The 15122-nt window shown below is 40.5% G+C and overlaps 1 protein-coding gene across 1 annotated transcript in view; it reads right to left on the bottom strand.

Annotated features, from left to right (window-relative positions):
- The window catches only part of ALK (ALK receptor tyrosine kinase), a 108444-nt gene that overhangs the window by 33334 nt on the left and 59988 nt on the right, over positions 1-15122 (bottom strand). The window contains exons 6-8 of the mRNA XM_010176753.1: positions 14816-14910; positions 13294-13437; positions 2156-2318 (exon numbers count right to left, since the gene is read on the bottom strand). Coding sequence (XP_010175055.1) covers positions 2156-2318; positions 13294-13437; positions 14816-14910 — 402 coding nt within the window. The remainder of the gene's footprint in view (positions 1-2155; positions 2319-13293; positions 13438-14815; positions 14911-15122) is intronic.

Below are 15122 nucleotides of genomic sequence, written 5' to 3'. Positions count from 1 at the left end.
TGGATGGTAATGTGTAGTTTATTACAGTTCAGTTCTCTCATACTTGATCATGGGCCTAGATATGGGATGACAAGACCTTCTGAAAGCTTACAAGGAAATCTGAAAAGAAAAATATTCTTTTATGTTGCCTAATTTTATTGTTATACGATGTGCAGTCTCGTGGGAGCAAACCAGATGATACCAGCATTGGAGCATGTAGGACTCCTGTCTTCAAACGAAGCCACCTACAGTGTGTGGCAGTCTCCCCAGACCTTCACAGATAGTGGGGTTTTCTGGGTGTGGTTAGCTCGTGGTAGTAGAGTTTTGCATAAAGTTGAGCTTTCTGTCTTTGCATTTTACTCATGCATATTCTGCCTCGTGTTCACACAAACTTTTCTTATGCAATTATCGGGAATGTAACTCACTGCTCTATGTTACACGGTGTAAAACGCACTGATATGGCATAACAACAGCTTTCTTAAGAGCCCAACAGCCAGCTGGAGGATTTTATCTCTGGGTTAGATGTATTGGAGATGGCTATCAGGCTAACTTACAGGACCCACAGTGCAGCAGACCTGCAGGGGAGAGCTAAATACAGGCAGTGGGGCCAGACTCTGGGAAGCCCTAGAATTAATATTGCAACTTGACATTTTCCTAGGGCTATGCTATACTGGGGGACTCTGCTGCCCCCTCAGCAGCCCAGAATCAGGGAGATGTCAAGTTAATTTAAATTCACAATTGCCTCCTCCTTTCCCCAGGCTGTGACTTCTGTACTATAGCCTTAAGAGGTGCAGAAGAGAATGTCATCCATTTATATATATATATAGGTTACCAATGACATTAGCCATCTATTTATACAGAACCTAAAAGTCTGTTAGGTCATTTAGCAGGACTTAAATAGACAGGTCCTCCCTGCAGGACCTGTGGTTTGTATTGTGTAGCAAAAATCAGCCTAGAGTTGCACTGGAATTCTAGCTTTTCTTGGGCTGTGATATTAAAGAAATGACAATGTTGTAAGTTTATTGCCTCTTCTCTTTTGGGCTATACTTTATAACCATATTTACTGAATGCCAGTCCTGAAAAATTCTATTCACCTCAGGCAACTCATTTTTGATAGCTGAGTAAAATATCATTAATGCTTTTTTCATTACCATCAATCCTTGTGGTAATAGGCACTCAGGCAGAACTTACGCCTAGCCTAGCTTAGCCAGTTTCTCAGAACTGCTTTGCAGTAGACTTTTGTTAGAGAATGACATCTATCCTCAATATTAATATACTTTTTCAAGAAAAAGAAAAAAAAAAAAAAAGAAAGTGCCAGTAAGTTTTAACTGAAATTCATTCAAAGACTTCAGTGGAATGTTCTGCTTTGAAATCCATGATACCATCATTGGTTTCAACAGGGAATGTTTCTTTTCACCACTAGACAGACAGTTCTGCTTACAAACTGATGCATGTAATGGCTTGATGTTACCACTCAGATACAGTGAACTAAACTTCGATTGTACTTCTTTCCGCAGCAAAAGCAAAAAGAAAAAAGATTGGTAAATATCTGATAAAATAGCATTGAACCGTATCTGATCATCTCCCTCTGAAAATAACTCCACAGGGAGATTTAAGCATTAGAACCCTCAGTATCACAGAGCCTAACATTTAGGTGGCTGGCTTCCAAAATCAATTCTGCAGTGGTGAGCCAGGCTTACAGGCTCAATTTACCATGCTTAGATTCAAAAAAGTCAAGATGCTGAGCAGAGCTTGATGCAAGTTGTCCCATTAGAAATGCTGACATATGATTGTGCCTCCTGTACCAGGTGAAGAGTGGGAAAAAATAATTCTGATCCCAGAATTCAATGGATGGCATATGGGATATGTATGCCCCTTGGCCCCTTGATTTTCAGCTACTTATAGAGCTCTCCCAACCTGTAACCATTTAGGCTAAAGATGTGTCTGCCTCAGATGGTTGCTTCTTTTTCTTTTCTTCTCTCTTTCACCAAAAAGTTGCATCTTCCAGACAACAAATCTGAGTCTGGAAAGGTTGGAAATCACAGGATCAAGAAGAAGTAAAACCAAGTAGATCTGGTCAAACTTCTCAATATAATACCTGCCTAGCACGTATCTGAAGCTTGGATAAGTTGCAAACACAAAGATATATCATGGCAACCAAAAATGTTTCCCTTACCTGTACGTGTTGGTTGCTGGTACTCTCCAGATCTGAATGCCTTGGAGAATCCCTTCAGCTCCTACAATCACACTGAGGTTGGAGTTTCTGTAGGCATCGTTGCATTGGCTCTGAGTGGGGCCATAGGGTCCACTGGCACCACACGTTGTGAATAACCAGTGATCTGAAATGAGCACATATATAAAGCATGATCTGAGCATCCAAAGATCAAGTAGCTGTTCTGCTCTTTATTCACTCTCTCTTATTGGACCCAGAGAAGAACCTGGCCCCTGAGGTTTTAGCCAGAACAAATACTCACAGAATTCTGTTAGAAGACTCATAGTGCTGTGCATCTTGGTAATTGACAGTTTTTCATCTACATCTCCTGAAAGGTATCACAACTATGAACACAGCTTTACTTTTTCTAAGGCTCAAAAAGGCAAAGATCACAGAGTAGAGTAAAATGCAACACAAACCACCGAGTTTTGGGCTCTGCTCTCTGGGCTGTTAAAGTGCATGCTCATAACTGGTGCATTTTAGCCCTTTTAGTTTCTACAAATATTTGATTATTTAATTTCTTTTATATGGGAAAGTAGCTGTTAACTAGATAAAAACCTGTAAATACAATATCATCTCAGTGATTAAAACATAACAATAAACTAATTATATTTTGCATAATTATTTGCTTACAAGAGATTCAAGTTAAGCTTTGGAAGGCAAAACAGCTGACTGAAGCCTGTAAAACAAGCATTTCTACACATTCCAGGCTAGATCTGTGGGTGTAAATCAATGAATCCCTATTACAACCATTTTCATTGGCTGGATGCACTAGCCCTGTACAAATAGATTTCTAGAACAAGGTTTTGCTAATTTGTGCCTCAAAAATCTGATTTTTAAATTTGAATATGGAAACTTTTTAATTTGAATGGAAGTGCTGTCCTTTTCCTTAAAGATTCATTATTAGGGCCAGCGCAGTTGCAAGACCACAATGCTCCTGTAAAACCCACCCTAACATATTTGTTAGTGTATCAGGGAATATTTCATATGTAATCACAACCAAGATCTAGATGGTAAATAAGTGGACTAAGCATTGTTGGTGCACATGACATGATTTATCATTCATACTTATCAACAAGCTAATATACACAATCTAATAAACTCTGTTAGTTAATTCTATTGCCATTAAAGACAAGACTTGAAATACATCTAAGGAACACTATTTCTACAAATGATGTTGGGCCAGACAGCCCTCCTTATGGCTTTTCTCAAAGGGCACCATTTTTCCCCTCAGCTTCCACTAATGCAATACAACATAAGCAGACTCTTTCAGCGATGGTACTAATTAGCTCAGATAAACATTAGCTTGATCTGCTTCTTGGAATTTGGAGCTATTGTCTAAGCAGATCTGGTCTAGAAATGATGGTCTGCATATGTCTGGACAAGAGAGGTCAGCAGTTCTACCATTACTGTTACTGGAGGAGTTTACCTACCAAATATACAAGGAAACACATTAGTTTAGCCAGGCACAAGGTCTGAATTACCTTTTCACAAACTAATCTTGAAGTTGAGCTAAATTCCTTCTTATAAAAAAGTTCAATGCATGAAATGGATCAAATAATTTGACAGGACTTTAAGAAATAAAGTGGCTGGTATTTCTGAAAAACCTTAGTAATACAGTCCAAGAAGCAATGCAAACTCACTGCTTTAGGAAAGCTTCCCAGTCTAAATACTGCTGAGAGAATAACCTCTTCCTTCTTACTGCAAAATCTATGCTGCCCCTCCTCAAAACTCCCCTGCAAGGGTCCTCTAGAGATTTTGCTAGTGTTACTTGTTTCATATGGTTACTTATTTTACTTATTTCTCCAGTCCTTCTGCAATGGTGGCAGTATAAGGTCTTAAAATTAGTAGACAGCAAATGGAAGAATTCCCCTCACCTCCTCTGCCTCCAATGTACCCCAAGAACAACAGGTAAGAGGGGAAAAGCACCTAAGAAAGCAAAGTCTAAAAGTTCCTAAAGCAAAATGCCTCAGTAGCTCTGACAGTGAGAGTCCTGCACCAGAAGCTACTTATGCTGATTTTTGAAAAAAAAAAAAAAAAACCCAACACAAAACAAAACACAAAAACCAAAACCAACCAAAACCCAACCCAAAATCAAAGCAAAATCTCACACAAAACAGAAGATGAGAGACTCATTCTGTCAGCTATTACAGTGATTTAACATTGCAATATCCCAGTGGGCTAAGCCACCTGCACTGAAACATATGTTTAGTAAAGCAGGCAGCTAAGTGTCTTTGTTTGAAACAATAAGAAGCCATTTGGATGTCTCCAGTGAAACATCAAACATGCTCCCAAAGGTAGAAGCAGGTGACCTTCAAGGGGACAATAAGCCCAAAACATAATAGTATCAGAATGGAAAACGGGAAGTGATAAAACCTAGGACAAAGCAGAGCATATGCATACTGCTGCTATGGTTAAGCTCTACATTTCTGATTTACTGCCTTTAAATAAATCTTGTTCCTCAGGTATCTGCTTACCTGGCCTTGGCAAAAGTATCTCTAGACTACCACCCATGTAACACACAGCACAGCTGGACCTGAAACTGGCAGCTCTTGATTCCCACTGGGTTCCAGGACAGCAGATCAGTGAACTACATCTTATTCCAAAATGCTTTTTAATGGCCCTCTGTTTCCTCAAATGCCCAATGCCCTGGTGGAACAGAAGAAAAATGTCCTCCTGCCGCAAACATTATGCCTTCAGACTTTGAACCGAAGCAACTAGAACATCTTTTGTATTTTCTGTCTCTTGGACAGACTAGAGGGGGCTCACTTCCAGTACAGAGGCAGTTTCAGGGTAAGGGCAAACAGAGCTGGTAATTTAACATTAGTGGACATGCACGTAAGCTCTTAGAATCTGGCTTTTAAGATCATGGGAGCATGGGGAATGAAAAACCACAGACATGTTATGCCAGGGAGTATGACATAAGGAACCTGGAGATGACTGAGCACAGGAGGTACTTATCTTAAGATTTCAAAAGCTGTCCTGTTGTAACTGATGCAGTGGTATATACATGACTGTATGTAAAGCCTCCCAGGTTCTGCAGCTGCTGCAGTCAGTGCTAGCAGACATATTTACTTGCTCTTTTTTCAGGTAGATGGCAGACAGGAATGGGAGAAGACATGTTTCAGAAGTAGCAGAGCTGGGTAGTGACCTTTGCCCAAAACACTGCAGGAGGAAGTCTGGCCCAAGTGAAGTCCATGGGGAGACTGCGCCTGATTTGAACCATCAAGGATTGCAGTAAAACCCACAGCCAGGTGTTGCGCGATCTCCTCATTTGTCACTGCCGCATTGACTTTCATATGTGATACTGAAAGCCAGTCCAACATGTAACAGTTTTGTTGCTGAATTAAATTGGACAGAATATGGCATGGGAAGAAGCTGCCCCTCATTTCAACATAATTAGGACAGATGGGTCTGAGTTACAATTCTGGATACTGACTAAAAACCTCGCGCTACCCCCCGCTCCGCTCTCTTAAAGGTTTCACAAAGCCAACTCTCAATCTGCAGATGTAACAGTAGCCCAAGATCTTAAACACTAACTCAGTAACAAAACAGAGTATCTTAGATACTATCTTAGATAACCCACCACTTCTTTTTTTTAAGTAAGAATAACTATTCACTCCCTGTAAAGTATTGATTTTCTCCGGATTCTAGAAATGACTGCAGCATTTCTCAGGAGCTCAGAGAGCGCATTTCTACAGGTTGCTGCATGCCACAGCAGTTTACAGTAATTCAATTTGAAGTATTATTTTGATCTCCAAAGACTAAAGCAGCAGCACTGAATTTAAAATCCTTAAGCAGCTAGGTGAGAAGCATAGATTTTTTCCATCAGTGCACAACTGTGGTCTGTTTGTATGGCATACCTCTCCTTCCTTCTGCAGAGCGCAACAGGCTAACACTGCCAGCACCTCACATTCCTGCGATGGGAAAAAAGCAGGACTCTAGTCTAAATCTTCCCAGACATCTAGCAGATTTTGTAATTTTGCCCAACTTCACACAAGTTACAGATGCCTGGTTTTCAGAAAGAGCTGAGCGTTAACAGGTAGTTAAATGTAGGGTCTCTATATATTCTGTCATTGGCAGCTGCAAGATGCTAACTGGGTTTAAAAACTGCAAATTTCCATTTAAGATGGGGGGAAAAAAAGAAAGAAGTGAAGATTCCACTGAGATTCAGAATTGGGGTACTACATTTCAGTGAATAATTTATACATCAGTTCATTTGACAGAATCCCCACTTTCACAAGAAATGTGGCAGAGGAAACATTTGGTCTTCTGCCTGTTCACCCACACACCCGCGCTCCTCAAGCTCCCTGGCAACCTCTCCAACACATCGCCAAGGTCCCAGCAACAACATTTTGCAAGAAATGCCATTTTCGCTGTATTAAAACAGATAAAAAAAATTTCCTTCTTCCCTACTTTTCCTTTCAAATTAGATTTTCTGACATATTTACACACACAGTCATTCATGCTTATTTTCTTTTGCACAGCAGAAATTCTAGTTTTCACACACCTTGGCTAGATACGTAAAAAGCACAGCAATCAAGGCACTGGATTTCAGCCACAGCAAAGGGGAGTGATGTCCTGCTCTTGGAAAAGAAAAAGAACAAAACTCCACAAGATATAAAATGACTAATTAATTTGAAGCTCTGATACCACTTGCAGCCCAAGGCAGCACCACTGTAGGCACTGCTGCAAATAACAACCAGCAACGATGAAGAGAAAACAGTGGAGCAAAGCCTAAAACACATTCATACTTCTAGCAGAGAAAGCAATTTCACTGGCACATACAGCACATAAACTCCGTATCACAAAACAGCCACAAGCATTTTAGTTATATCTCAAGGGCCTAAATGTATTAACTGGCATTTATTAAATTAAGATGGTTTAAATCGAGGTTCAACTCATTCCAAACCAAAACTATGACTTGAGAAAATTACCAACCTAGCACCATGCTACTTGGCTTATTTTGGTACCAAGAGTAACACATAAAACAATGTGTAGGCAGCTTGTGGAACTTGCTGCCACAACCTCTCTTCAGGCCGAGAGGCTATCCCTACTTCCAACAGAGTAAAAAAAAAAACCAAAAACAAAACCCCAAAACATTAGCAACGGCTATAAAGTCTCATTCTTCAGGGGCATAAGAACCTCAATGGCTAAAATTCTGGAGGCAATTAATTCTGTTAGTTGTCCCTCAGGGAGGAAATTTTACTTCTTCCTCTAGGGCAGATGGCATCAAGCTTGATGCCATGAACAAGCAGAACGCTTGCTTCATCTATTTGCAAAAATATTCACAAACTCCCTTACAATATTTGACCAATATGGGAAATCAGAGGCTTACAAGAAATTGTCCATCTTAATCTTCACTAATATTTGGTTGCCTTCGGTGCTATGGTATATGTGGAGGGATATACCTTTTACTCAGTGCATGAGCAATCTCAGTTCCAGGGTTGGTCTGTGCTGAAAGTCTGTAGGCAAAATATACTACAAGCATATACAAGAGACACATTCAGTGATGTAAGGAAGGAAAAAACCTCTCGATTTTGCTTTGGGTTCTGTTGTTTAACAGTGCCCTGTGAGCAGTAATTTGTGATTATTACCTTTTCCAGCACTAAGTTTGCCAGAGATTAATGAGGCGGGGCAGGGGTTTGAAAGATGACAGTAAGTGGCAGAAATAGGTTGTGCTCACAATCATAGTCCCTGAACTATTAAATGTGTCTACAGAATGATATTAATGGGATATAAAACAATTGTAGAAATTAGTGAGTCTTGCCAGCAATACCAGAACGAGTTACACGGGTACAGCTAGACTAAAATGAGGCCAGCTTTTCAACTATTTATGGAGTTACTATTTCTACCTCTGTCATTTTCAAAATGAGGGCAGTAATGGAAGACTTGGACGTGTTTTTCAGACCAATAAGAACAGCATCTGCAGGGATGACAAATGTATGCCAGATTGATCCTAAGTATCATTTCAAATAAATACTAAAAGCTTGGTTCATGCTTTAGATTTTTCTTAAGTGCCCATATAAAGGGAACACTATCAGGGCACCCTTATAGGAAATTATCTGTGCTCAGTATAATAGGGTAAGGGCATTGCTGACTTGGAACAGCAATGAGAATGGCTTGTTTCTTGCTGCCTTCTGGAACCAGAAGCTAACAAAGCAGCATGAAGAAAACTAACTTATTTTCCCTTTTATGTTTCACTTAAAGCGATAGCAGGAGTCTTCCATAAAGGGTGTTAAGTGAGACATGCTACTAACTTTTTGGAATTTGTTTGTTCACAGTTACAAAAGATATCGGAATGCATGTTGGATAACAAAGTTGGGTAGAGGTAGCAAAATTATTTCAAAGATTTATGGCAGTTTCTGCACAATTTAAACTGCTGTTCTTAAGAGTGAGCAGCCTTAAAATTTAGGTCTAAAATGTGTGAATTGCCCTGTTTATTTCAATTGTGTGATTAACTCTGGAGAGCATTTATACCAATTCAAATTTGCTATGTTTGGATCTGGTTGTATGTTGATTTTCAGTATTGCACTTTTGCTATTTTCAATCCTACAGAGAAAGCAAGTGTAAACACTGCAATAACTAAATAAATGCCTACATAATCTGAGATCCCACCATCCATCTCTGAACATTTTCTATCACTGTTCAGGATGCTACTTTTGTTGGGGGAAGGGCCCTGAGCTGTTATTCACTGTGTTAATTGATGCTTAATACAAAAATACAATTCTGCAGATACCTTTATTGCATTATGCCAACAGTTCAGTTAGTATAATTGCACACAAAGAGCAAGCAAATGTAATTTCCCTTTACTTAATACTCGCTCCGCTGTTCCTTTCAGCTCCTTCATCTGATTAACTAATGTGACTCAGAGTTCTTCCGAGAAACAGCCATGTAAGTACTTGTAAGAGGACTCTCCTTGAAGCAAAAGACAAAATCTGTGCAACCACTAAGTGTTGTGAGGTAGAGACTGGAGCTGAAGGAAAAGAGTAATCCAGTCTGGATGAGAAAATGCTTTGATGACCATGAAAAACCATAGTCACACAATGGCTGGTGGATATGCAGCTCAGATGGGACAAAACAATGCAAGATTTGAGGGGAGAAAAGGTTCATCTGTTTGTACATTTCACAACACACCATTTTTGCACTGTGTGCTCTGACACAAGTAAGTTGTCAGTAGGACAGGTGAGAAGCTGAAACACTGAGAGAGGCTAACCTCATGGTATTTACAGCCTATTCAGGAGCACCAGAAATCTTTAATTAAAGCTTGATTGCTCTGTGTCTTGTTATCTCCTTTTGCCTACTGAGAATCCTATTTTGTCTCCTCCAGTTTCCATGATAGTAATTTGTTTACCTAGAGTTCCTCATTATTGCCCATGATGCCTGAATTTCCCATATTCTGGCCTTGTCTATAAAAGGAAATTGCACTGGTTTGATATAAATTGGCTTTTTAATTGGTAGTTAAAACTCCCTGCAGAGAAATGCTATGGTTTGAGCAGCTTTCAGTTTTACTTAAACTAATGCCTAATCGATTTAAAAATGAAGCCAAAGTAAGCTTGGTTTACATCAGAATAAGCAGTGCACAAATAACCATTTCAATCAAAAATCCTAGTTCCACTGAAGTTGTTTCATTCTTCTGGTGTATACAAGTTTTCTTACAACTTTTTTGCAGGTTTCTTTTAGAATCAAGTTCCACCTGCAACCTTTCAGCAAGAAGCTGGCATGTCAGCAAATAATGGGTAACTAATTAATTGAAAAGGAAAGCATTTACATCACTTGGTGATCATCTGTCTAATGGCCACCTTGCACTGCAAGCAACTGTGTGACTGTGTGACTTGAAACCTACAGGAATTTTTCTGTGTCAGTCCTGGTTATCATCAAGAAACTTGAGAGCACAACACCACCACATCAGTTGTAGCAATTTTGGGCCTCAGTCTCTCCACAGCGCCTTCATCATCCCATGCGTGACGCATGACAGTGGTTAACAGATTTCTGGAAGCTTTAGGATCTTTCACAGCGTGGCTGTGAGATGTGTTTTGAACCTCTGGTGTGCACATCCTGGAAGCATGCCAAGCCAAGATAGGCAGCAAGGCTGAAGAAGTAATTCACTGAGCACAAGGCCTGAGAACAGAGACGACAGGGAGGCTGGTGGTGATGACTATCACTTCTGCTGAAAATGGATTTCCAAGCACAAGCAAAACCAGCAGGTGCATGTAAGAGGTTATTCTCAGTTACAAAGGAGCAAATCAAGGCCCATACCCTTGAAAGCAATGGAGCTTCTTTGGTTTTACTGTCAGGTAAACAAAGTGGTACCTGTCTTTCAGATGGTACTTCCTGCTGCGTAGGCTCAAGCTGGCCTGGGGACTTGGGGAAGATATTCTATAATTCCGTTGTCTCCTCAGCTATAGGAACACAGCTCTTTGTTTTAATATGATTTCTTAAGGAAATATTACAGCCTGTGATCCATCACACAAGCCAAAGATCACATTAGCTGTAATTACTTTTGTGTGAGCTCATATTGGTCAATGCAGTCTTCAGGATTTCAGTGTGGTGCTGATGCTGTTGGTTCACTCGCACAACAGTAAATACGTGGCCATCAAAGTAGAGGCCTTGACAGATTCAGACTGAGGTTTCTTTAATGCATTAGAGGATGCATAAAGAAACAAGATCTGCAGTGTTTACTGAGAGAAGGGACTCAGCAACACAAAGGAAAAAGGTGATTTTGTGCCATGGAGACCCTCAGAAATGCAATGACTTCCCACCGCAAGAAGCTGCAGCTTAGCTTCTCTGATTTCTGCCCTGTCTACAGCAAAGGTAACAAAGGGGAGAAAATTGTAGGACTGACTTCAACCCGTAAGGGCTGGAGGTAATTTTAGACAGCACATGAACAGGACCAAGGATCAAGCACAGAAATGAGGCAGGCTGGCTTAGATACCACAGAAACTGCCTTGAATTTTCAACCCAAGGTCATAACAAACTATTTGAACTGCTCAAAGCACCCTGGTGACTTTCTTTTCTACCCCCCTGCAATCTGACTCCCATTATTTCTACTGTCCAAGCATTTATTTAAATTGCATTCCTCAGATAGGAAAGGGAGCAGAAGAGCTAGATGATGCTGCATTATTTCAGGTCTAGCGAGAATTAGGAAGTAATAAAATTCTTGAAGAAACCTACAGCCACAAGATTTCTAGCCTAACACTTACACACCCACTTTACATTAACTTTGCATCCAAGCTGCAGGCCATTCTCCAATCTGAACCTAACATTTAATGATTTTTGTGTTACTAAAACAGCAGGTACCCTGAAAGGAAATGTACAGCTGCCTCAGGGAACTATATCACCACCTAAGCATTGATATTGCTATGGAAATTCAGCCAGAAGTCCATAATCTACATCTGTGTACGGATCCTATCACAAGATCATTGACCCAAGAGCAACACTGAAAGCACTTAAAAGTAAAAGGTGACTCCGCTTACAGGAAGCAAATGGAGATACAGATATTGAAGAGAACACTTCAAAGGATCTGCAAAGAGGACATAAGGGTCTTTTTGGAAATTTTACCTTTGTGACCAGCCCATGCTCACATACAACATCTCTAACAGAGCTAGACACAACCTTTATAGCTAAAGCACAAGTCCACCCAGCCCAGCATCCTCTCCTATGGGTTCATTCCCTCTGTCTCATTCTCCTGAGACTCCTGTCAGTGCTCCTGCACTTTTTTTTCTGTATGATGCTCAGTACCAAAAATACCAATAAACTCCACTCAATGGTAACTCCTGGCCTACACTGCAGACTGTATCATCAGCCTCCGCTGCCAGAGCTCACTTCACAAGAGAGTTCAGCACCAGCAGCTGCCCAGTTGTGGCAGCAAGGAGTAGGCTAACACATCCAGCTTTTCAGGCAGGCTTTGAAGACTGTGTGGAGCTTTTGACCACACTGACCAGACCGCTGTTGCTGTCAGACCTAACACCACTTGTTCATGTATTTCAACAGTACACTGCAGGTAGCAAAGTGAAACATAACCTAGAATAGAACACACTCAAAGGAGTCTTTCTAAGATGGAGGAGTGGGAGAGAAGGAGGCAGCAGGAACAAATCCCTGGGCTTACTGACAAAGTAAAGGAGGCATAAACCAACCACATTCCTGTTCTCTACCTTAAGAGGGGTGGTATTTCAAATTGGCAGATAACTTGCTAGCCCTAAGTGAGGAGAAACAGATGCACGCAGTGCTGAGGATGGCAGTTATGGCAAGTGCCCATCTCTCCTGTAGTCACCCCTCATTTCCATGGTCAGCCCTGCTCCTCCAGGTAGGCTGGAGGTTGTGGCTATCTGAATCAAATCAGAAAAAGAAGCTGGCAAGGAGGAGGGAAGGAAGTGGATTGAAATAGAAATGCATGTGCAGAGCCCAAAACAAATATCGTGAATGTGTGTGGGCAAGCCTGGGAGAGGGAAGAAACAAACAGTTGGGAGACAGTGATGTGAGAGGGAGGGAACGGAAATCTTGCATCTTTTTGGCCCACACTGCTACAGTTAAGCTGGAAAAGGGAACTGGGGGACAGGGGAGAACAAAGTAACATTGACCATATAAGACTGACATTTCTAACTAAATAAAAATCATGTGTTTAAAACAAAGCCTAATGCTGTACTCTTTCAAATGAGCAAGGAAAATATTACTGAAAAAGCAAAGCTATGTTATTTCAAACCATGCCCATATTAACTAGAAATGGGTGTTCAGGTTACCACATGCTGGACTAGGTCAACTTGGACACTCTGCTTTGATTCCGGCTTATTTTTAAATGACCTGGACACCAAACAAACCCGTCTTACAGTTTAAAAGCACTTTTTGTTTCACAAAGAGGCTCCCTTTGGTTCCTTCTTTCACCAGCTTGCAATCGAAATCCAAGTTACAGTTAACAGCTAAAGGTAATTGCTTTCTCAAGCTTGTTTTGTTTTGTTTGTAAGGGACTTAGGAAAAGCTCTGAACAAAGGCTTTGGTGAAAAAAAAAATAAGGGAATCATATCGCATTTAGCCACATCTAATGGAAATCTGTACTAGTTGGAAATCTCTGCTGTCTGAAAATGCTTCTCAGACCAGACAATTACCTGCTGGACCAGATATGGGGGCAGTGTTGAGCTGGAGATTTCCCAGAAGCTTTTGTTCCCATCCAAACTTCTTCTGGGCACCTCTACTGGTGAGCAAATTGCTTGAGTCTGGAGTGGTACCTCGAGGTGTCTTCTCTCCACTGACTAAAAAACAAGAAGTCATAGATTGGTTTATCGCTGAGGGTGGCTGAGACAGTATGTAATTCAAAACCAAAGTTAAATTAAGGGTTGGCAGCTTCTCTGCTGAGAATAAGAGCCTGCAGTCACAGGTTATAACACTATTAAAAGGAAAAGGCAGATTGACTTCTCATTGCTGTTATGGGAACTGTGATGAAAGAAAAATAAACAGGAATGAGTGCTGGGCAAAACAGCAAGTGAATGAAGACACAAAGCAGAAATGCAGAATACAAGCTTTAGCAACTGTTAGGAAGTTTCTCTTTTAGCCAGTAAAAGTATGTGCAATCTTTTTTAATTACAGCCTTATTTTAAGACCTCTTTAGAATACTGGAACCTGAGACACATTTGTGTCTCATCTGTACTTTTGCACAGAAACCAAGGGGTATCACTGTGTAAATGGAAAGACTCATGGCCCCAGCCAATGCAAATTAACATAACAAAGCAGATGAAACATTCTGACTGCTGTTGGATGAGGAAGTGGCTTAGAGGCTTTCAATCTGAACAGGCTACAGAGGTTGTAGCTTCAAGCCTAGGAGATGAAAGAATACACTTAAGTTCTACTGCTTAACTCAAGGTTGAAGCTTCATGTGTTCAGAGTAGAAATCCTCCAATCCTCACATAAGTTGTTGGTCTGAAGTACAGAGCGACAGATCATTGAACACATTTACAAATTAAGCAATTCACTATGCATGAAATAGTGAAAGACGAGCCAGAAACAAATGTTCAATAAAAATCTAAATGGGCTGAAATCTGGCAGCAAAGGTATAGACTGGGCATATTCTAGAGGCCAGTCAATCACAAAGTCTGGATCAGAATCCAAATTTTTCCCAAGAGTAGGAGAGAGTGAAGATCCGAGTTTGTGATTCAGACTTAAATGCATGTCAGCCCAAATAAAATAACTTTGTTCTAATTTAACTGGAGTATTGTGTCCACTGTTACTGCAAAGTTAGTGTCAATCACAGACTTTCCCTAGCCAGAGTCCAACTGTCATTCATTTTCATAATTGTCACGCAGCTAACCAGGTCATGTGGAACTCTATAATCATAGACTGGCTTCTGCATCAGCCTGGGTGGATAGGTGATGCTACTGTCTCAGCTGGAAGCTGACTCTCCCACACCATATGTTTTACTACCCATTTACTGCCAAACTTGGAACCCATTCACTGGTTGGCTCCACTAATAAGATACGCACCTGAAACGGTCTCCTCCATCTAAGCACAGTTATTTCTGAAACATACCTTTACACTTCAAGAGTCTTTTCAAGATAACAACACCCATCCTCTTTCCAAATTTCAATTATATGGTAAATAAAAGCCAAGTCACTTGCAGATAAAGTGAAAACTTACTTGTTAAATAACAGTCCAGACTAAGGGAGACATTGTCAAAAGCAATAATGGCATCAGATCCTTCTTCCCATGAAGCAATGATCTGAAACCAAAACCTGCAGAGATTAGAAGAATAGGGATTAAATTCTGTTAAAGAGATGAAACTCAGAGGTCTTTGCAATTCAAGCAGTTTTAGAAAGAGGGGAAAAGCTTATATTTTCACATACAAAAATATTAAATTGACAGAGAAATTATCCTCACCTCTAATGAGCAAAGGTGATCTGAGGAGGGGAGCTGTACCTGAATATAGGTAGACAGAAAAAAGAAT

The sequence above is a fragment of the Antrostomus carolinensis genome, unplaced genomic scaffold (genome assembly GCF_000700745.2).
Source record: "Antrostomus carolinensis isolate BGI_N321 unplaced genomic scaffold, ASM70074v2 scaffold5321, whole genome shotgun sequence".
NCBI lineage: Eukaryota > Metazoa > Chordata > Aves > Caprimulgiformes > Caprimulgidae > Antrostomus > Antrostomus carolinensis.
This window is presented reverse-complemented; position numbering and strand designations above follow the sequence as displayed.